The sequence below is a fragment of the Oncorhynchus mykiss genome, chromosome 30 (assembly GCF_013265735.2).
Source record: "Oncorhynchus mykiss isolate Arlee chromosome 30, USDA_OmykA_1.1, whole genome shotgun sequence".
NCBI classification, from domain to species: domain Eukaryota; kingdom Metazoa; phylum Chordata; class Actinopteri; order Salmoniformes; family Salmonidae; genus Oncorhynchus; species Oncorhynchus mykiss.
Window position 1 is genome coordinate 26151060 of NC_050570.1, and position 21346 is coordinate 26172405.

Here is a 21346-nt window from a genome sequence, read left to right on the forward strand (position 1 = left end):
CACAGACAGCAGCAATTTTATGCCATAGCAGGTATTGACGTTTGGCTGTTGTTGATGGCACATTGTAAATATCCCGCACAGACACTAATCAACAGTCTATTGTTGACTCGGATTAATAATAAATAGTCTTTCTCTCTCTCTCGTTCTCTCTTTCTTGTTCTCTCTCTCGTTTTCTCTCTCTCTCCTCGTTCTCTCTCTCTCTCCTGTCCTCCTCTCATCTCCTCTCAGATGAGTGGATTATGCTGTAGCTGAGAGAAACTGGGAAGAGGTGTGTGTTGAGACCAACCACTCAAACACCTCCGCTCTGATTAAATATGGAGGAGCAGCTTATTAGCCATGTCTCTCTCTTTCATCCTCACTCTATTTAATATTTTTCTCGCTGTCTCTCTTTTCTCATTCTCTCTTTACTGTCTTTTCCTCTCTCTCTGTGCTCACAGAAGAGTCAGACTCAATTACCTCTTCTCCGTTCTTCAGTTGCGATTCACTGTTGATCTTTCATTTTGGTGAACCACTACCTCCTCCCTCTACTCCCCCGGACTCAGCCGCCCCTCTCTTTCCTGGAACTCTACCTCCCCTCGCTCATCTAGTCTTCTGTAGCATCCAGGCTCAAGTATGACTCCACACCAAACATGCATTTGTTGAAGTCTTTAGCTGAGGAGGATTTGGTCATATGTTGCCATGCAGTGAGTGTAGCTACACATGATCAGCTGATCTTGATTAGTCTTCAGTACTGTTCTGAGGGATGGTCTACATCAGTAGCAGCTCTATTTCTCTGACTGTTGTAAATAATCCATTGAGTAGCTCTCTCTGATCTATTTCATACATACTGTATTTATTCTGCAATAATCCAGTAGTAGAGACTAGAGCTAACCAGTCAGTGGTTCTTGAATTGGTACGATTTGACCAATGGCATGGCTTCCCCAGAAACTGCTTCCTGTACCCAGCCAAAAGCAATCATGGTTCTCATCGCAATAAGGAAGAACGCATTGTTGTTCTTCAGTTTTTTTGTTATCTATCTACTCACCAGGGAATGTCTGGACATGTTATGCCCAATCAAAGCAATATGGCTGACATTCCACCCTATCAGAGGGAAAGTTTAGACTTTTCAGATCTACAGTATAGGCTAAATGTGTGTCCCAAATGCCACCATATTCCCTACATAATGCTCTACTTTTGATCAGAGCCCTATGGGCCCAGGGGTTGGAGCTAGGAGTCCGTTTGGAACTGTGCCCACTAGTCTGGGCGTCTCCGCCTCTGTACATTCAAAGACAAAGTCTGCAGACTCAAACGCTACTTCACAAGATCTCACCAGCTTGATACACTGAATTCTAACTTTAATCTGTTGTGTTATTGTGTAATCCTTCATCTGTAATGTCAAATTAATGAAGTGGAATGTCAATGTATGTACATTTTGTGTTCATCTAACGCTTGATATTATAATGGGTTGACTGTATATGGTAGCAAATGTGACTGTTTGTTTATTCTATGGGTTGTGGAGGTATACTCCAGAATGATTGCATTGCAAACATTTTTTATAAATACAGTATATATGTGTAACAGACGCCTCACAAGTCCTCAACTGGCATCTTCGTTAAATAGTACCCACAAAACACCTGTCTCAACGTCAACAGTGAAGAGGCGACTCCGGGATGCTGGCCTTCTAGGCAGAGTTGCAAAGAAAAAGCCATATCTCAGACTGGCCAGAAAATATTAAGATGGGCAAAAGAACACTGACATGGAACAGCGATATGGCTTTTTCTTTGCAACTCTGCCTAGAAGGCCAGCATCCCGGAAAAGCCTCTTCACTGTTGACGTTGAGACGGGTGTTTTGTGGGGGTACTATATAATGAAGCTGCCAGTTGAGGACATGTGAGGCGTCTGTTTCTCAAACGAGACACTAATGTACCTGTCCTCTTGCTCAGTTGTGCACCGGGGCCTCCCACTCTTTCTATTCTGGTTAGAGCCAGTGTGCGCTTTTCTGTGAAGGGAGTAGTACACAGCGTTGTATGAGCTCTTCAGTTTCTTGGCAATTTCTCTCATGGAATAGCCTTAATTTCTCCGAACAAGGATAGACTGACGAGTTTCAGAAGAAAGTTATTTGTTTCTGGCCATTTTGAGCCTGTAAACGAACCCACAAATGCTGATGCACCAGATACTCAACTAGTCTAAAGAAGGCCAGTTGTATTGCTTCTTTAATCAGGACAACAATTTTCAGCTGTGCTAACATAATTGCAAAAGAGTTTTCTAATGATCAATTAGCCTTTTAAAATGATAAACTCGGATTAGCTAACACAACGTGCCATTGGAACACAGGCTTGATGGTTGCTGATAATGGGCCTATTTTCGCCTATGTAGATATTCCATTAAAAATCAGCCGCTTCCAGCTACAATAGTCATTTACAACATTAACAATGTCTACACTGTATTTCTGATCAATTTGATGTTATTTTAATGCACAAAAAAATTTGCTTTTCTTTCAAAAACAAGGACATTTCTAAGTGACCCCAAACTTTTGAACGGTAGTGTATATTTCTGTGTATTTAATAATCATACTAAGCAGATATCATTTTCTATTGATTTTGAAAAGGTTCTTATACTATGCTATGTTTGTCCATGCCTGTCCTAGGTGAAGGAAAGACATGGGTGGCGTCTGCTGAAGCTCAGCCTCACATCCATGGTGGGAGAAGGAGCCTCATACTACTGCTTCCTCAACCAACCAACCCATCTCCCTCCTCTCCAAACTCACCCTTCAGAACTCCTGAACACCTCCTCTCCTCACCCTACTACCTCCACCTCCCTCCTCTCCAAACTCACCCTTCAGAACTCCTGAACACCTCCTCTCCTCACCCTACTACCTCCACCTCCCTCCTCTCCAAACTCACCCTTAAGAAGTCCTGAACACCTCCTCTCCTCACCCTACTACCTCCACCTCCCTCCTCTCCAAACTCACCCTTCATAACTCCTGAACACCTCCTCTCCTCACCCTACTACCTCTACCTCATCTCCTCTCACCCTACTACCTCCACCTCCCTCTCCTCACCATCACCCTACTACCTCCACCTCCCTCTCCTCACCATCACCCTACTACCTCCACCTCCCTCCTCTCACCATCACCCTACTACCTCCACCTCTCACCATCACCCTACTACCTCCACCTCCTCTCACCATCATCCTACTACATCCACCTCTCACCATCATCCTACTACCTCCACCTCTCACCATCATCCTACTACCTCCACCTCTCACCATCATCCTACTACCTCCACCTCTCACCATCACCCTACTACCTCCACCTCCCTCCTCTCACCCTACTACCTCCCTCCTCTCACCATCATCCTACTACCTCCCTCCTCTCACCATCACACTACTACCTCCACCTCTCACCATCACCCTACTACCTCCACCTCTCAACATCATCCTACTACCTCCACCTCTCACCACCATCCTACTACCTCCACCTCTCACCACCATCCTACTACCTCCACCTCTCACCATCACCCTACTACCTCCACCTCTCACCACCATCCTACTACCTCCACCTCTCAACATCATCCTACTACCTCCACCTCCCTCCTCTCACCATCACCCTACTACCTCCCTCCTCTCACCATCACCCTACTACCTCCACCTCTCACCACCATCCTACTACCTCCACCTCTCAACATCATCCTACTACCTCCACCTCCCTCCTCTCACCATCACCCTACTACCTCCACCTCCCTCCTCTCACCATCACCCTACTACCTCCACCTCTCACTATCATCCTACTACCTCTACCTCCCTCCTCTCACCATCATCCTACTACCTCCACCTCTCACCATCATCCTACTACCTCTACCTCCCTCCTCTCACCATCACCCTACTACATCTACCTCCCTCCTCTCACCATCACCTTACTACCTCCACCTCCCTCCTCTCCAAACTCACCCTTCAGAACTCCTGAACACCTCCTTCCCTCACCCTACTACCTCCACCTCCTCTCCTCATCACCCTGCTACCTCCACCTCTCACCATCATCCTACTACCTCCACCTCTCACCATCATCCTACTACCTCCACCGCCCTCCTCTCACCATCATCCTACTACCTCCACCGCCCTCCTCTCACCATCATCCTACTACCTCCACCTCCCTCCTCTCACCATCATCCTACTACCTCCACCTCCCTCCTCTCACCATCACCCTACTACCTCCACCTCTCACCATCATCCTACTACCTCCACCGCCCTCCTCTCACCATCATCCTACAACCTCCACCTCCCTCCTCTCACCATCATCCTACTACCTCCACCTCTCACCATCATCCTACTACCTCCACCTCCTACCATCATCCTACTACCTCTACCTCCCTCCTCTCACCATCATCCTACTACCTCCACCTCTCACCATCATCCTACTACCTCTACCTCCCTCCTCTCACCATCATCCTACTACCTCCCTCCTCTCACCATCATCCTACTACCTCCCTCCTCTCACCATCATCCTACTACCTCCCTCCTCTCACCATCATCCTACTACCTCCCTCCTCTCACCATCATCCTACTACCTCCCTCCTCTCACCATCACCCTACTACCTCCACCTCCCTCCTCTCACCAACACCCTGCTACCTCCACCTCCCTCCAACACCCTGATACCTCCAGTACTGGAAGTATCAGGGTGTTGGAGGGAGGTGGAGGTAGTAGGGTGAGAGAGGAAGTAGAGGTAGCAGGGTGTTGGTGAGGAGGTAGAGGTAGAGAGGAGGTGGAGGTAGCAGGGTGTTGGTGAGAGGTGGAGGTAGTAGGGTGATGGTGAGAGGAGGGAGGTAGTAGGATGATGGTGAGAGGTAGCTAAATATGCTAACAAGTGCAAAAGAAAATAAAGAAATTGCAAAGACAGGCAATCCAGCTGAGTTATACATATATACATATAAGTTATACATATAGGTAGGCGCTACCGAATGTCATTTTTGGTGAGTTTGGACATTTACAAGCAAATGTGAATGAGAGACATTGTGCAAATAAACAAAGTTTTGACCCATGCTTTTCTGAAGGAAGAGCAGCACTGGCTCTGGAGCAGCATGTGTACACGCTGTGTCCTTGTGGAGTCTGGAGTCGCTAGGGCAACTGGCCTACCTGCTCTGCTTGGAGAAGGGGAGCAGACCAGGGGATGCGACCCCTGTCAATACACAGCTTGACTCACCTGTTCCCGTTTTCTCCAGTTGTGCTATTTACAAACAAACACATGGTTCAACTGTTTTGGGGAACTACGGTAAGCTTCATGATATAAAATAATGTGACAGGTGAAATTAAGAATGTGATCTGCTTTATCTCCTAACGTATTACCCGTAGTTGACTGCAGGTATTTACTTAAAATGTATCTACTAATATTAACATTAATTGAAAAACATAAAATAAATAGTTTCAATGGTATTAAAAAAAAAAAGTCCCTGGCTGCGGTCTCCAGCCCAAGCCTACTCTCACCCTATTACCTCAACCTCTATCCTCCTTCTCCCTCATCTACCTTATCTCCAACCTCACTCGAGGACAGCCTGAACACCTCCCTCCTCTCACCCGTACACCCACATCCCTCCTCTCCTCAGCAACCCACAGAGAGCCTGAATACCACCCGGACACCACCCCCTTCCTCTCCTGTACTACATGATCTGCAAACATTATTCTGTCATTCCTTTGCTGAGAAGTTTATATTGGAGTCAAGACTGTCAACGAATGTAATGTAAATGGACTGTGTGTATGATATTTGTACATGAGAACTAAGTAGAAAGACAAACCTTTAAAGAGATTCTCCGGTACTTTTGTATACTTTTTAGCATGTAGTTCTGAAAGTAGTACTCATGAGCTGAAAGTGGTCCCCGAAAATTGCATACTATGTGACATATGTGCAGATATGTGCACCATGTTATCTCTCTCTGTCTGTCCGTCCGTCCGTCCCCTGAGCCGTTGGGCCCGCCCTGCAACCTCTTTGGATACGCTGGGGTGGACTCTTGCTAGCTGTCACTCAAATGCGAGGCTAGAACTCAAATTGCTAGGGAGTTGGCCCAGGGGAAATTTATGTAAAATGATGCAGCACAGCTTCAAGAAAACAGTCACTTTCAAATTAGGAATTTTGTGGCTAATTGATGTAAAACAGCAATTCTGCTCATAGATTATGCATGTATGAACTACACATTGACACATCCAGCCCAAAGTGGGATGTTTAGAAAATATTTTCTTAGTTGCCAAAGTAACTAAGAAGCATGTATTTAATGCTGCTTCACCTCATTTTGAATCCCATAAAGATCTTCCCAATATTTCTGTGTGGAAAGAAACATTAATAAATAAATGATAACTCCCTGCTGTCAGCACTATTCTGTCAAAACACGTTAAAGGCAACATTGTGGATGGTGAGATGAGGTCATGTTAATGAATCTCAGGTAGATTCAATTGAGCTCTGTGGGCTAGTAACAAACTCTCAGGTTTTATGTAACTGTGTCAAGTAAAGGGTTAACCTATAGGACACTCCCCTGCTTTTGGTTCACTTCCTAATTTGTGAACTTTACTCTGCTAATACACAGTTCCAGTTAGAACTACTCCAGCTGAGAGGGAGTCTATGGATCAGGTGAGTACAGTCGCTGGTTGAGAGTCAACTGATTTTGATGAGTTTGCATTCTTATTCAAAAAAATCTGTAGTGATTCTGTTGGTAGAATGAGTTGGACATTTGTTGGTTTAACCTGCCACTGCAGACAGAGGAAAGATAACAGGGATCTATGGGGTGATGCAATGGTTTCTCAATAGGCTCAGTCAGTGGAAACTGAATTAGAGCGTCTGTCACATCAGCTTCCTATTGTGTCTCCAGTCCTCTGCAGAAAGACAGACCGACACACAGGTAGTATGTCCCAACGTGTGGCAGTGATCGGGGCGGGTCCATCAGGTCTGACCAGCATCAAGAGCTGTCTGGATGAGGGTCTGAAGCCCACCTGCTTTGAGAGCAGTGATGACATCGGGGGGCTGTGGAGGTTCAAGGTGAGGATATGAGGAAAGGAACCCACTTTGGACTATAGAGATGCACCCCTCATAACTGCATCACCAGCAGTGTTCCTGGTTGCACCTGAAATTACACCTTACTCAGAGCCCTATTTGGGGGGGAAAAGGCCATTTTAATTGAAATTAAAGTAATTTGTGTGTCCACAGGAAACCCCTGAGCCGGGCCGCTCTAGTATCTACCGCTCTCTGGTGGTGAACACCTCCAAGGAGATGATGTGTTTCAGTGACTTCCCTATGCCAGCTGACTACCCCAACTACATGCTGCACTCCCAGCTGCTGCAGTACTTCAGGCTTTATGCTCAACACTTTGACCTCCTCAGACACATCACCTTCCAGGTCACAACTCTCTTTAGTATTTTCTCTCTCCCCCTCTCTTCTCCTCACCTTGATGGATCTCTCCCAGTCATTTAGCCTCTACACGACTTTCTATGATCTGTTACTGTTTGTGTTTCAGACCAGCGTGCTGACTGTGAGACAGAGGCCAGACTTCAGTCGTTCAGGCCAGTGGGAGGTGGTGACAGAGAACAGGGAGGGACAGGAGCAGAGACACGTCTTTGACGGGGTACTGGTTTGTTCAGGACACTACACACAGCCTGTCTCACCGCTAGACCAGTTCCCAGGTCAGTTTAAAGCATCTAAACACTATACACTATCTATAGACTATACTATATATACAGTTTTGATACACCCTGTCGTGTCTTTGGCTATGCCGGATTAAGTGATATCAAATCAATTCAAATGTATTTATATAGCCCTTCGTACATCAGCTGATATCTCAAAGTGCTGTACAGAAACCCAGCCTAAAACCCCAAACAGCAAGCAATGCAGGTGTAGAAGCACGGTGGATAGGAAAAACTCCCTAGAAAGGCCTAAACCTAGGAAGAAACCTAGAGAGGAACCAGGCTATGAGGGGTGGCCAGTCCTCTTCTGGCTGTGCCAGGTGGAGATTATAACAGAACATGGCCAAGATGTTCAAATGTTCATAAATGACCAGCATGGTCCAATAATAATAAGGCAGAGCAGTTGAAACTGGAGCAGCAGCACGGCCAGGTGGACTGGGGACAGCAAGGAGTCATCATGTCAGGTAGTCCTGAGGCATGGTCCTAGAGAATTAGAGAGAGCACACTTAAATTCACACAGGACACCGAATAGGACAGGAGAAGTACTCCAGATATAACAAACTGACCCTAGCCCCCGACACATAAACTACTGCAGCATAAATACTGGAGGCTGAGACAGGAGGGGTCAGGAGACACTGTGGCCCCATCCGAGGACATCCCCGGACAGGGCCAAACAGAAAGGATATAACTCCACCCACTTTGCCAAAGCACAGCCCCCACACCACTAGAGGGATATCTTCAACCACCAACTTACCATCCTGAGACAAGGCCGAGTATAGCCCACAAAGATCTCCGCCACGGCACAAGCCAAGGGGGGGGGGGGCAACCCAGACAGGAAGATCACATCAGTGACTCAACCCACTCAAGTGACGCACCCCTCCCAGGGACGGTATGAAAAAGCCCCAGTAAGCCAGTGACTCAGACCCTGTAATAGGGTTAGAGGCAGAGAATCCCAGTGGAAAGAGGGGAACCGGCCAGGCAGAGACAGCAAGGGCGGTTCGTTGCTCCAGAGCCTTTCCGTTCACCTTCCCACTCCTGGGCCAGACTACACTCAATCATATGACCCACTGATGAGATGAGTCTTCAGTAAAGACTTAAAGGTTGAGACCGAGTTTGCGTCTCTTACATGGGTAGGCAGACCATTCCATAAAAATGGAGCTCTATAGGAGAAAGCCCTGCCTCCAGCTGTTTGCTTAGAAATTCTAGGGACAATAAGGAGGCCTGCGTCTTGTGACCGTAGCGTACGTGTAGGTATGTACGGCAGGACCAAATCAGAGAGATAGGTAGGAGCAAGCCCATGTAATGCTTTGTAGGTTAGCAGTAAAACATTGAAATCAGCCCTTGCCTTGACAGGAAGCCAGTGTAGAGAGGCTAGCACTGGAGTAATATGACATTTTTTTTTTTGTTCTAGTCAGGATTCTAGCAGCCGTATTTAGCACTAACTGAAGTTTATTTAGTGCTTTATCCGGGTAGCTGGAAAGTAGAGCATTGCAGTAGTCTAACCTAGAAGTGACAAAAGCATGGATAAATTTTTCTGCATCATTTTTGGACAGAAAGTTTCTGATTTTTGCAATGTTACGTAGATGGAAAAAAGCTGTCCTTGAAATGGTCTTGATGTGTTCTTCAAAAGAGAGATCAGGGTCCAGAGTAACGCCGAGGTCCTTCCCAGTTTTATTTGAGACGACTGTACAACCATTAACTACAAGGTCTGATAGGAATTCAGGGAACTCAGTGAGGAACGCTGTATATGGCCCAGGAGGCCTGTAAACAGTAGCTATAAAAAGTGATTGAGTGGGCTGCATAGATTTCATGACTAGAAGCTCAAAAGACGAAAAGGTCTTTTTTTTTGTTTTATAAATTGAAATTTGCTATCGTAAATGTTAGCAACACCTCCGCCTTTGCGGGATGCACGGGGGATATGGTCACCAGTGTAGCCAGGAGGTGAGGCCTCATTTAACACAGTAAATTCATCAGGCTTAAGCCATGTTTCAGTCAGGCCAATCACATCAAGATTATGATCAATGATTAGTTCATTGACTATAATTGCCTTTGAAGCAAGGGATCTAACATTAAGTAGCCCTATTTTGAGATGTGAGGTATCATGATCTCTTTCAATAATGACAGGAATGGAGGAGGTCTTTATCCTAGTGAGATTGCTAAGGCGAACACCGCCATGTTTAGTTTTGCACAACCTAGGTTGAGGCACAGACACGGTCTCAATGGGGTTGGCTGAGCTGACTACACTGACTGTGCTAGTGGCAGACTCCACTATGCTGGCAGGCTGGCTAACAGCCTACTGCCTGGCCTGCACCCTATTTCATTGTGGAGTTAGAGCCCTGTCTATGTTGGTAGATAAGATGAGAGCACCCCTCCAACTAGGATGGAGTCCGTCACTCCTCAGCCGGTCAGGCTTGGTCCTGTTTGTGGGTGAGTCCCAGAAAGAGGGCCAATTATCTACAAATTCTATCTTTTGGGAGGGGCAGAAAAGTTTTCAACCAGCGATTGAGTTGTGAGACTCTGCTGTAGAGCTCATCACTCCCCCTAATTGGGAGGGGGCCAGAGACAATTACTCGATGCCGACACATCTTTCTAGCTGATTTACACGCAGAAGCTATGTTGCGCTTGGTGATCTCTGACTGTTTCATCCTAACAGCGTTGGTGCCGACGTGGATAACAATATCTCTATACTCTCTACACTCGCCAGTTTTAGCTTTAGCCAGCACCATCTTCAGATTAGCCTTAACGGCGGTAGCCCTGCCCCCTGGTAAACAGTGTATGATCGCAGGATGATTCGTTTTAAGTCTAATACTGCGGGTAAGAGAGTCGCCAATGACTAGAGACAAGAGAAGGCTCGGCCTCTGACTCCGACTCGCTGCTTAATGGGGAAAACAGGTTGAAAGTTTCTGTCGGCTGAATGAGCGACACCGGTTGAGCATTCCTACAGCATTTCCTTCCAGAAACCGTGAGAAAGTTGTCCAGCTGCGGGGACCGTGCGAGGGGATTTATACTAACGTTACTATCTGTACTTACTGGTGGCACAGACGCTGTTTCATCCTTTCCTACACTGAAATTACCCTTGCCTAACGATTGCGTCTGAAGCTGGGCTTGTAGCACAGCTATCCTCGCCGTAAGGCGATCGTTCTCCTGTATATTATGAGTACAGCGACTGCAATTCGAAGGTATCGTGTTAATGTTACTACTTAGCTTCGGCTGTCGGAGGTCCTGACGAACCATGTCCAGATAAAACGTCCGGAGTGAAAAAGTTGAGGGAAAAAACAAAAATATAAACGGTAATTAAAAAGTAAAAACCGTAAAGTTGTCAGGTAGCAAAATAGGTTGGCAACAAAACGCACAGCAACACGTAAACAAGTCTGCAAGATATGACATGCTATTCTATAAAATAATTTCTCCGTCATTAATATTACCTGATTGAGCTAATCATGTAAGTGTAATTAAATAGAGAGTCGGGCACCACAAAATAATATTTATAGAGCTGTTATCTTATGAATAAACTCTTAAAGACCTAGTAATATTTTACATCAATAGCAGTCGATATTAATCGTCATCTTAATTCAGTCTCATCTGAAAGTTGTACATTCTTGGTTATCTGCACGAACCCTGGTTAACAAGTTGAATCAGCAATACAAAATTGGGTTTAATTATTTATTTACTAAATACATAACTAATCACACAGAAATACACATATTTAAATCATACCTTGATTACAAATGAGGTCATAAAGGAAAACGTCCCGAGCGGGCGGAACAGATATGACAGCTGGTTACACAAAAGAAAATGGCTGGGTTTGAGTGAAAGAGCGGGAAGACTGAGGAACAAAGGGCGAAGCTGTGCTATCGTAAATACAGTATGTTATGCATTCTAAATTACCGCCCATTTGGAAAAGGAAAATGCAATAAATATTTACTCTGAGCTGCGCTTCGGTAGGTTGGTGGTAGATGGAAGGCCATGTTGCCCAACCGAGTCCTTTGTCCTTTGAAGAATGTCTCTGCTGGTAAATTGAATACGTTGTAGTAACGTCGTTGTGTGGTAGACGGGATACTCTGTCTGTTCCTTCCTAACCTGCGTTTGCATCTGCTGTTGCTAACTCAACGGCTAGGAGGTTAGGAGTATCACTTCTGTAGTGAATAAGAATTCAAAGTTCATACCATTCGCAACCAAAGCTCACGCTGATGTTGGCTTCGTTCTGTAGTTATTATCTGAACCATTCTGACATCGGACCGTCGTCCTCACATCCTCGGAACAGGAGGTTATAGTGTCGTCAAGGCTTTATATAGGAAGGGAGAGGAGGCCGTGTTTGAAAAGTTTTATAGCCCATGTCCCTTCACAGGGGCGGGCCACTGATTGAGCAGAGCCCTAACCTTATGAAAACCAAATTCTCACATTTTAGAAGCTAAAATCACATTTCATCCCATTACAAATAATTTCATATTCAAACATTAAAATTGAACAACAATTCCATGTGAATCTGATAACTCTCATGTGTAGACTTTACACTGTAGAGTTTGTCATCTTATCATTGATGAGAATGTCTCAGATGACAACCGAACTGACATAATATTCATTAAGTACCATCGCATATGTTCAATTGGTCGGATAGTTCATTTCTCCCCTCTGATGTTCCCAGAATCTCTATGTTAACCAAAGGGTTTGCAAATGTAACATCAGTAGGGTAGAGAGAGGAAAAAGGGGGGAAGAGGTATTTATGACTGTAATAAACCTATCCCCAGGCCAAAGTCATGACAACCCATAGATGTGTCAACGTTTTGACCATAAGGTCCTCGACAATACTGTGTGTGGGTTTTTTTTGTTACATCTGTGAAGTATTTTGGATGTGTGTAGCCAACAGGTACAACACCTCTTCAACCACCTGAGTGTTCTTTCCCATGCAGGCCATGAGTCGTTCCCTGGCCGCTGCCTACACAGCTGGGAGTATAAGGATGCTGATGCGTTCCGGGGGAAGAGGGTGGTGGTAGTGGGGATTGGGAACTCTGGAGGAGATATCGCTGTGGAGATCAGCCGTGCTGCAGAGAAGGTGGGGCTCACCTGTCACAGGAGGACATATTTAAGCTAATACTTTCTTGAAGTACAAAAGCGACCCAGGTTCAAACCCAGTGGTTCTCATACTGTAAAGAGAGTTTGGCCATTCATGTCTGTCTCTCTACTTCTCTGTTCTCCCTACCCTTTCTCTCTTACATCCCAGACCTTCCTGAGTACCCGTAAGGGGGCGTGGGTGTTAGCTCGTATGTCCAGTAGCGGTCTCCCACTGGACATGATGGCCATCTCACGGTTCACGGTCCTGCTAACCTCCCTGCTGCCCAGAGCGCTGGTCAACTGGGCTGCAGAGAGAACCCTTAATCACCGATATGACCACCGTCTCTATGGCCTACAGCCAACACACAGGTGACCAGCACCCTATTACAGCCAACACACAGGTGACCAGCACCCTATTACAGCCAACACACAGGTGACCAGCACCCTATTACAGCCAACACACAGGTGACCAGCACCCTATTACAGCCCACACACAGGTGCCCAGCACCCTATTACAGCCAACACACAGGTGACCAGCACCCTATTACAGCCAACACACAGGTGACCAGCACCCTATTACAGCCAACACACAGGTGACCAGCACCCTATTACAGCCCGCACACAGGTGCCCAGCACCCTATTACAGCCCGCACACAGGTGCCCAGCACCCTATTACAGCCAACACACAGGTGTCCAGCACCCTATTACAGCCCGCACACAGGTGCCCAGCACCCTATTACAGCCAACACACAGGTGACCAGCTACCTATTACAGCCAACACACAGGTGACCAGCACCCTATTACAGCCCGCACACAGGTGCACAGCACCCTATTACAGCCAACACACAGGTGACCAGCACCCTACTACAGCCCGAAACATAGGTGTGACAAATATCAGATTGGATTTGAGAGTTTGCACTATGGCAACATTTGAAAATATAAAAAACGAAGCCAAAAAAAAAAGATCACTAATTTCTCTCTCTGTCCTCCCAGGCTGCTAGAGCAGAAGCCGCTGATCAACGATGACCTTCCAGGCCGTATCCTGCAGGGGGCAGTAGTGCTGAAGCCAGACCTGAGAGGGTTCCAGGGGTCCGGACTGCTGTTCCAGGATGGAACCACGGAGGGGGACATCGATGCAGTGGTCTTCTGTACTGGATACAATGGCACCTTCTCCTTCCTGCCCCCGTCACTATGTTCAGGACCTCGGGGGGATCTCAACCTGTACAGGTACCTTTTATAATACTGGCTTGAACAGGTCGTCAAATCCTTACTTCCACTTAAGTGAAATTTTCACTCAATAGAGCAAGTTACATTTCAACTTTAGGTACAGTTTGAAATTTAGTGGGGCGGGGGGTTTGGTCGAACATAGGACAGGGTTGTCAAACCTTTTTGGGAGGGTTGCGTGTTTTTTTTATCGGGCACAGGGAAGGGTAATGCATTCACCCTTCTGCAGGTTGTCGATGTAATGTCTTCCATCCTAGCCAAATTTCCTCATCTGCTTGCATGCTCCCACCCTATATCAAGGTGTTTTAGTACTTCCCTTATGCCCAGGCTATTCAACTGGCGGCCTGTGTGCCAGGATTGGCTCGTTCATTCATTTAGACTAGCCCTTTGATAAATTCTGACCCTTGAGTAAAATATCTGCAAATAAATCCCCGCCAAAATCGGACTTTCTGTGCCAAAATGACAAGCACTATTGTAGTTGTCTATAGTGTCGTTTTTAGTGGTTTCTAGCGCCTATGTGGCATGTTGATAATTGTTGCTTTATATTAATTTGGCTCTAGTGTTTGACTGGATTAAGCAACAAAATATTATGACCCCATTCCTTAAAGCTACAACAATTTTTGGGGTTGCACCTCGACTTTGGTTGAGTGCCCACCTCGACTCTGGTTGAGTGCCCTCCACTTCCTTCCTAATTACTTTTAGCATCATTTCATTGTAAGAAAACTGCTTTATTGGTGTGTGTGTGTGCATAGATTTTTTATACAGTTCTTCTGAAGAATAATCACATGTGGAAAATGTCCGGCCCCCCTGCAATTCATCTGGCCCCTGTCATGACGTTGGCCTGGGGGGTAGGTTTATGACAGTCATAAATACCTCTTCCCCCTGTTTCCTCTCTCTACCCTACTGATGTGACATTTGAAAACCCCTTGGTTAACATAGAGATTCTGGGAACATCAGAAGGTGGGGGAAATGAACTATATTCTGGTAATCCGACCAATTGAACATATGCGGTGGTACTTAATGAATATGCTGTCAGTTCGGTTGTCATCTGAGACATTCTCATCAATGATAAGATGACATAAACTCTACAACTCCTCTGCACATTGTAGTTATCGGATTCACATGGAATTGTTGTTCAATTTAAATGTTTGAATATGAAATTATTGGTGAAGAGATGAAATGGAATTTTAGCTTCCAAATGAGAGATTTGGGTTTTCATAAGGTTAGGGCTCTGCTCAATCAGTGAGCAGATTTGGGCTCTGCTCAATCAGTGGCCTGCCCCTGTGAAAAAACATGGGTTATAAAACTTTTCAAACACGCTCTCCTCTCCCTTCCTATATAAAGCCTTGACGACAATATAACCTCCTGTTCCAAGTACGTGAGGTCTGCAGCCTCTGCGTTAAAAGTACTAACATGTCAACTACAGAACTAAGCCAACCTCAGCTTGAGCTTTGGTTGCGAATGGTATGAACTTTGAACTCTTATTCACTACAGAAGTGATACCTCCTAGCCGTTGAGTTAGCCACAGCACCTGCAAACGCGGGCTAGGAAAGAACAGACAGAGTATCCCGTCTACCACACAACGACGTTACTACAACGTATCCAATTGACCACCAGAGACATTCTTCAAAGAACTCAGTTTGGCAACACCTTCCATCTACCACCAACCTACCGAAGCGCAGCTCAGAGTAAATATTTATTGCATTTTCCTTTTCCAAATGGGAGGTAATTTAGAATGCATAAGATACTGTATTTACGATAGCACAGCTTCTCTTTGTCCCTCAGTCTTCCCGCTCTTTCACTCAAACCCAGACCCTTTTCTTTTGTGTAACCAGCTGCCATATCTGTTCCGCCCGCTCGGGACGTTTTCCTTTATAACGCAATTTGTAGTCAAGGTATGATTCATTCTTTGTATATGTAATTCTGTGTGATTAGTTAGCTATTTAGTAAATAAATAATTAAACCCAATTTTGTATTGCTGATTCAACTTGTTAGCCAGGGTTCGTGAAGATAACCAAGAATTTACAACTTTCAGATGAGACTGAATTAAGGTGACAATTAATATCGACTGCTATTGGTGTAAAATATTACTAGGTCTTTAAGAGTTTATTTGGAAGATAACAGCTTTATAAATAATATTTTGTGGTGCCCGACTCTCTAGTTATTTACATTTACATGATTAGCTCAATCAGGTAATATTAATTACGGAAAAAGGATTTTATAGAATAGCATGTCATATCACTTAATCCGGCATAGCCAAAGACACGACACCCATGTAAGAATATAGTTGAAATGCCCTGCCATATACACTACGCTCTTCCACATGCTAACTATACCGCAGGTCAATATAGTCTACCAGTCTCTCTATCCTGCCCTCTAGCCACCATTCAAAGTGACAATAGTTGTATAGGTGGATAGTTTGTAAAGAGGGGTATTCCAATGAAGCAAGCTATATCTACTCAGGGTTTTCTAAAGTTAACCAGCTTCAGTTAGTTTCACATTCCAGCTCAGGCTTATCTGTACTACGCCGGTGGATATTGCTTGTCCACCTGCCTCTAACTGAACTCTAGCAAGCTTGTAACTGCACGTGCATGGGCGAGACAGTGCTACATTTTCATTTGTACCAAAATGAAAGAAAAGTTACAAATTCAGCAAGCTATGGTGTGAAATATGCTTTCAGAAGTGCCGTCTTTATCTAATTACTTATCGTTAATGCCGTCTTTGGTGTGCTTACCAATGCACAAGCACCTTTTTTCATACTCCTATCGAAAACTTCACACAATGTAACAATTCAAAGTGCATTCTGTCTTCACTAAATGCGTAATGTGATATATTTCCAATTTTAAAAAATGGCATCGACTGGGCCACGAAAACATGCTGAAGTGGCAAAGTAGATATCCACGTTCATAAACACAGGGTTTGTTATTTGTGGTCATAAACGTCATTTTGAGTTAATTCTATTTCAGATAGGAAACACCACGTATTTGTTTAACCATTTATTATAAAAAGATTATAACATGCAATACGTTAGTCTTGGCAATAGGCTCTACTCCTTCGTGATAGCTCACCACCAGAGTATTAATCATGTTAAGTTAATAATAATTGCAGGCACTGAGCAAGCTACGCTGTACCAATCTCCCTGCAGGAAGGAAACACAGAACCAAACAGGTGGAGGCTGTGGTGGTGGTGGGTGGGTGCAAGAAAATGCAACTGCATACTATCCATCAACAAACAGCAGTAGAGGTAGCAGAGAATGAGTGAGTAAAACTTGATCAGCTAAATTGACCGCCATTTGAAGGTAGGAAGTGTTTGTAGAAAATGATTGGTGCAACGTCAGCTGATGCACCCGTTCCCTGTATGAACTAGCGCTGAGCTTAATGAGCATGAGGGGGGAATTTATTTTACAGTACAATGGGAGGGTCACATGAGTATATATTTTTTTTAATGACACTTTTTTTAATGACACTTCGAGTTGGACCAGCCTACCTATCCCCTCTCTCCCCTCCCAGTACATTTCTAACCATCCCTAAGTGGATGTTAGGATTTGCACCTTTAAGATACAGAAGATAGATCAACACTTAGTAGATGCCAGGCAGGAAATGGTGTCATACTGTATAATTAACTTGACGTTGCTTTAGGTAAAAGGGGTTGTTTTCTTTTATTCGAGACGGGTGTTCCCTCCAGCTCTCGAGCGCCCCACGCTGGCCATCATGGGTCTGTTCCAGACTAAAGGACCCATCTTTCCTGCTGTGGAGATGCAGGCCCGCTGGGTCACGAGGGTCATCGCAGGTACACACACACCTGGTCTAAACTAATCTTGGCAACCCAAACCCTAAAATCTCACAAACTACAATACCAATTATTTTACATAGTCTGTCCACAAGAGATTAGGTTTAAACACACACACACATTGGAATGACACAAACCTGTCTCAAAATTAATTCCTGGCAAACACATACATACCTGGCAAACACAGCAAAGTTACAATTCTTCATGATTGTTTGTTGAAGGGTTGACCCAGCTCCCACCACGGAAAACAATGCTTTCCAAAATCGAGACGGAGACGAAGAGGAACATGAAGAGGTAAACAACATGAAGAAGATCTGCCTCAATACCAGTGGCCATTTGCCTTGCTTTGTCATGAGTGATTACCTTGCCTGTGAACTGCAGACTTGTCAGTTCCCAAATCTAGGGCCTAGGCTGTTCAAAGTGAAATGAAGGCCTACAGGTCACAAACAGCTTCTCTCTCCTCCCAATTTCTCTCTCTCTCTTTCTCCCTCTCATCCATTCTCTCCCCTTCTCTCTCTCTCAGTTACCTGTGTCCCAGACAGGCAGCTCTCCATGTGGATTATATACCATACCTGGACTCCCTGGCTGAGCAGGTGGGGGTTCGTCCAAACATCCTAGGGCTGCTGCTGAGGGAGCCTAGTGTGGGGCTGCGTGTACTGCTGGGGCCCTGCACCCCTTACCAGTACCGCCTAAGAGGGCCGGGAAAGTGGGACGGGGCCCGACAGGCCATCCTCACTCAGTGGGAGCGCGTAGCCCAGCCCTTCAGAACCAGGTAGGTAGCCCAAAGGGTAGACAGGCAGATTAATTTCCCCTTGGGAATCAATAGAATATAAGCTCCTATTTTGTATGTATTCATTCTATTCCAGGCTGGAGCCAGAACCCCCCAGGCCCTTGGTCCTTCTGTCCCCCTTGCTGATCACGCTGTCTGTGGGAGCTGTGATGCTAGCTGTGGTCTTCTCCCAGTGTAAACTGACCTTATGTCTACAGGACCTACTACAGGACTCAACTCACCTGCTGGACTGGTTCTCAGCACTACTGTGAGGCTCGGAGTAGAAGCATCCTATATAGCAACAGATCTAGGATCTACATTAATACTCTATTGCCTCCACTATCGACCAGGCTCTTTGTTTGTTTTCTTCTCGTCAAGACCAGTATGGGATTTCAAGCGTTTCTTTTACGCCTGCTACGTTAGGTTAGGCTGTATCTGACCTAACAGACTGCTTTTGTTGTCTTACAAAAACACTCATTAGGTGTGCTTGCTGAAAGGAAGTCCTCTCTAAAACTCTTACTCTTATTTGATTTCTTTGGTTAGCTCTAACACTTAAACCGCTTGAGCTATTAACATGAAACCAACTTTAAAATGTGCAGACAGACCCGACTTAGCGTGCTTGAGAAATTATTTTTGATAAATAAATATCTTAAGATTCAAAAATGTTTGCAGAAAAAAATGGGGTGTCAGCTATGACATGACACCTTGAGTTTCAAAACTGTTTTGATAATTGAACTCCAGTAAGAAGTGGATTTACACCCGGTAACAGAATTACATCATGGGTCCCTGATCTGTACTACACATACAACATGGATAATGATGTATCCTGAATAGGAACATAAAGGTAGAAATATGCAATATCATATGGGTATTATTCTACACACTGGCTATTATTCTAATGAGCTCCGCCCTTAACAACAATACCATATTTGGTTGGTCTAGACCAGACCAAATCTGAACCAATTATAGACATCTATGTTTCACAAGTTTGGACATCACAGTACAGTAGAGTACAGCACAGCACAGTATAGTATTGTCAAGTATAGTTCAGTGGAGTATAGTACAATACATTATAGTGGACTCTAGGGTTCTCTGCTGTACTATACTGAACTTTACTCGACTGTAGGCCTACTGTATGGAACTATACTCAACTTTACTTGTCTTTGCTGTACGATACTCTACTGCAGGGGTTCCCAAACTTTTTTGCTTTGTGACCCACCAATTGAGGTGTCTTTTGAGTAGCAACCCACCATACGCGTTGAGTGGTGAAGAAATATACACAGACCAAAGAATAAGTCAACAATATCATCCTTGCAGCGGAGAGAAAATGTTGCAATTTCAAAACTAATCTCCTGCAATTCCACATATCCTGTAATGGAGCTGAAAGAACATTTAGCAGTTCTAAGTATTTTGACATGGCTAATGCTGTTTTCTTATGCTCAAATATTATTTCAAAAATCAACGAGGGCCTGATTGTCTAGCTTTTATCTTGTTGATTGTATATATACAGTACCAGTCAAGAGTTCGGACACACCTACTCATACAAAGGTTTATCTTTATTTTTATTATTTCTACATTGTAGAATAATAGTGAAGACATCAAGACTATGAAATAACACATATGGAATCATGTAGAAACCAAAAAAGTGTTAAACAAATCCAAATATATTTTATATTTGAGATTCTTCAAAGTAGGCACCCTTGGCCTTGATGACAGCTTTGCACACACTTGGCATTCTCTCAACCAGCATGGTTGGAGAATGGAATGCATTTCAATTAACAGGTCACCAATCATGGATGTCTATGTTTGGGCCAAATTAAGGCCGGTATGGACCGGACCAAAAATCTACATTTGTGGTAATTAAAATCCACGCGGTTCTGGACCAGCCCAAAAAAGGACATCTGTGGACTGACCGATTTGGTAAGAAACAGTAAAAACACTATTTACTAATTGGTAGGTCTACCTTTACATGTTATTTCCGTGAACTCATGAGGGAGAAAAAATTAAAAATCTTATAGATATGTAGGGTTTTGGTAATGGAATTACAAGGCACAAAGCAATGTTTCTTAAACGTATAGGCAAATAATTTCTCAAACGAAATGTGTTGATATTAGTTGTGAGGGGTCTTTACTTCAACATTATTGGGTTTTGATGTATTTCTAATACCTTTTAAGACTTTTTCTGGTAGATATTTTCTAAGACCCCTTTTCCATCTTTTTGACCAGAAATCAAGGCCATTACTTATGCCTAATTTTTAAAATAGAAATGCCTTAATTTCCCAAAAATATAGACTCTTAGCTTTCATTTGACACCCAATTTGATATGCTCCTGTGAACTTCACATGTTGGTGCTCATGAGTCATTTTACATGGAAATTACCATATATAATTTAACTACATCAACATTTAAAATCAACCACAATGCATTTGAATGGCAATCAAGGGGCCATAGACTTTAATGTTAAAAATCATAAAAATGGAGACGCTACTATTCTGGAACCACCATCAACTCCAAACCAACATTGAAATGTGCAGACTGACCCAATTTAGATTGTTTACATACTACATTTTGATACTTTATATACTTTTTGACCTATAATCATTTAAAATGTGCATCATTTACATTACAGTCAGTGGTTTCTATGAGATGTAGATATTCACAGTAACACTGCTTTCTAACCATTCAAGCAAGAAACACCAAAACCAATTTCAGGATGATGGAAACACTTCACACATTCATAGATTATTTAATTCCTCCATCCTTTTAAGGGTCCAATGATGCCTTTTTCTTTTTATCTCAGTATCAAATTATTTCTGGGTAACAATTAAGTACCTTACTGTGATTGTTGTAAATGAAAATGGTCAAAAAGAAACA

At 44.2% G+C, this 21346-nt stretch overlaps 1 protein-coding gene across 3 annotated transcripts; it reads left to right on the forward strand.

Annotated features, from left to right (window-relative positions):
* Nucleotides 1-4825: 4825 nt before the first annotated feature.
* si:dkey-239i20.4 (flavin-containing monooxygenase 5) lies at nucleotides 4826-19123 on the forward strand. Of its 3 annotated transcripts, XM_021599300.2 has the most exons (11): nucleotides 4827-6593; nucleotides 6832-6998; nucleotides 7167-7355; nucleotides 7474-7639; nucleotides 12550-12692; nucleotides 12861-13060; nucleotides 13685-13918; nucleotides 17583-17704; nucleotides 17926-17998; nucleotides 18228-18476; nucleotides 18571-19123. In XM_021599300.2, exons 2-11 carry the CDS (start codon nucleotides 6867-6869, stop codon nucleotides 18743-18745), a joined length of 1683 nt encoding a protein of 560 aa, XP_021454975.1. In that variant the 5' UTR covers nucleotides 4827-6593; nucleotides 6832-6866; the 3' UTR covers nucleotides 18746-19123. The 3 variants fall into 3 exon arrangements, with proteins under 3 accessions (XP_021454977.1, XP_021454975.1, XP_021454976.1); XM_021599302.2 differs by lacking the exons at nucleotides 17926-17998; nucleotides 18228-18476; nucleotides 18571-19123 and adding an exon at nucleotides 17061-17172 and having other exon boundaries at nucleotides 4826-6593; nucleotides 17583-17684; XM_021599301.2 differs by lacking the exons at nucleotides 17926-17998; nucleotides 18228-18476; nucleotides 18571-19123 and having other exon boundaries at nucleotides 17061-17623.
* The last annotated feature ends 2223 nt before the right edge of the window (nucleotides 19124-21346 follow it).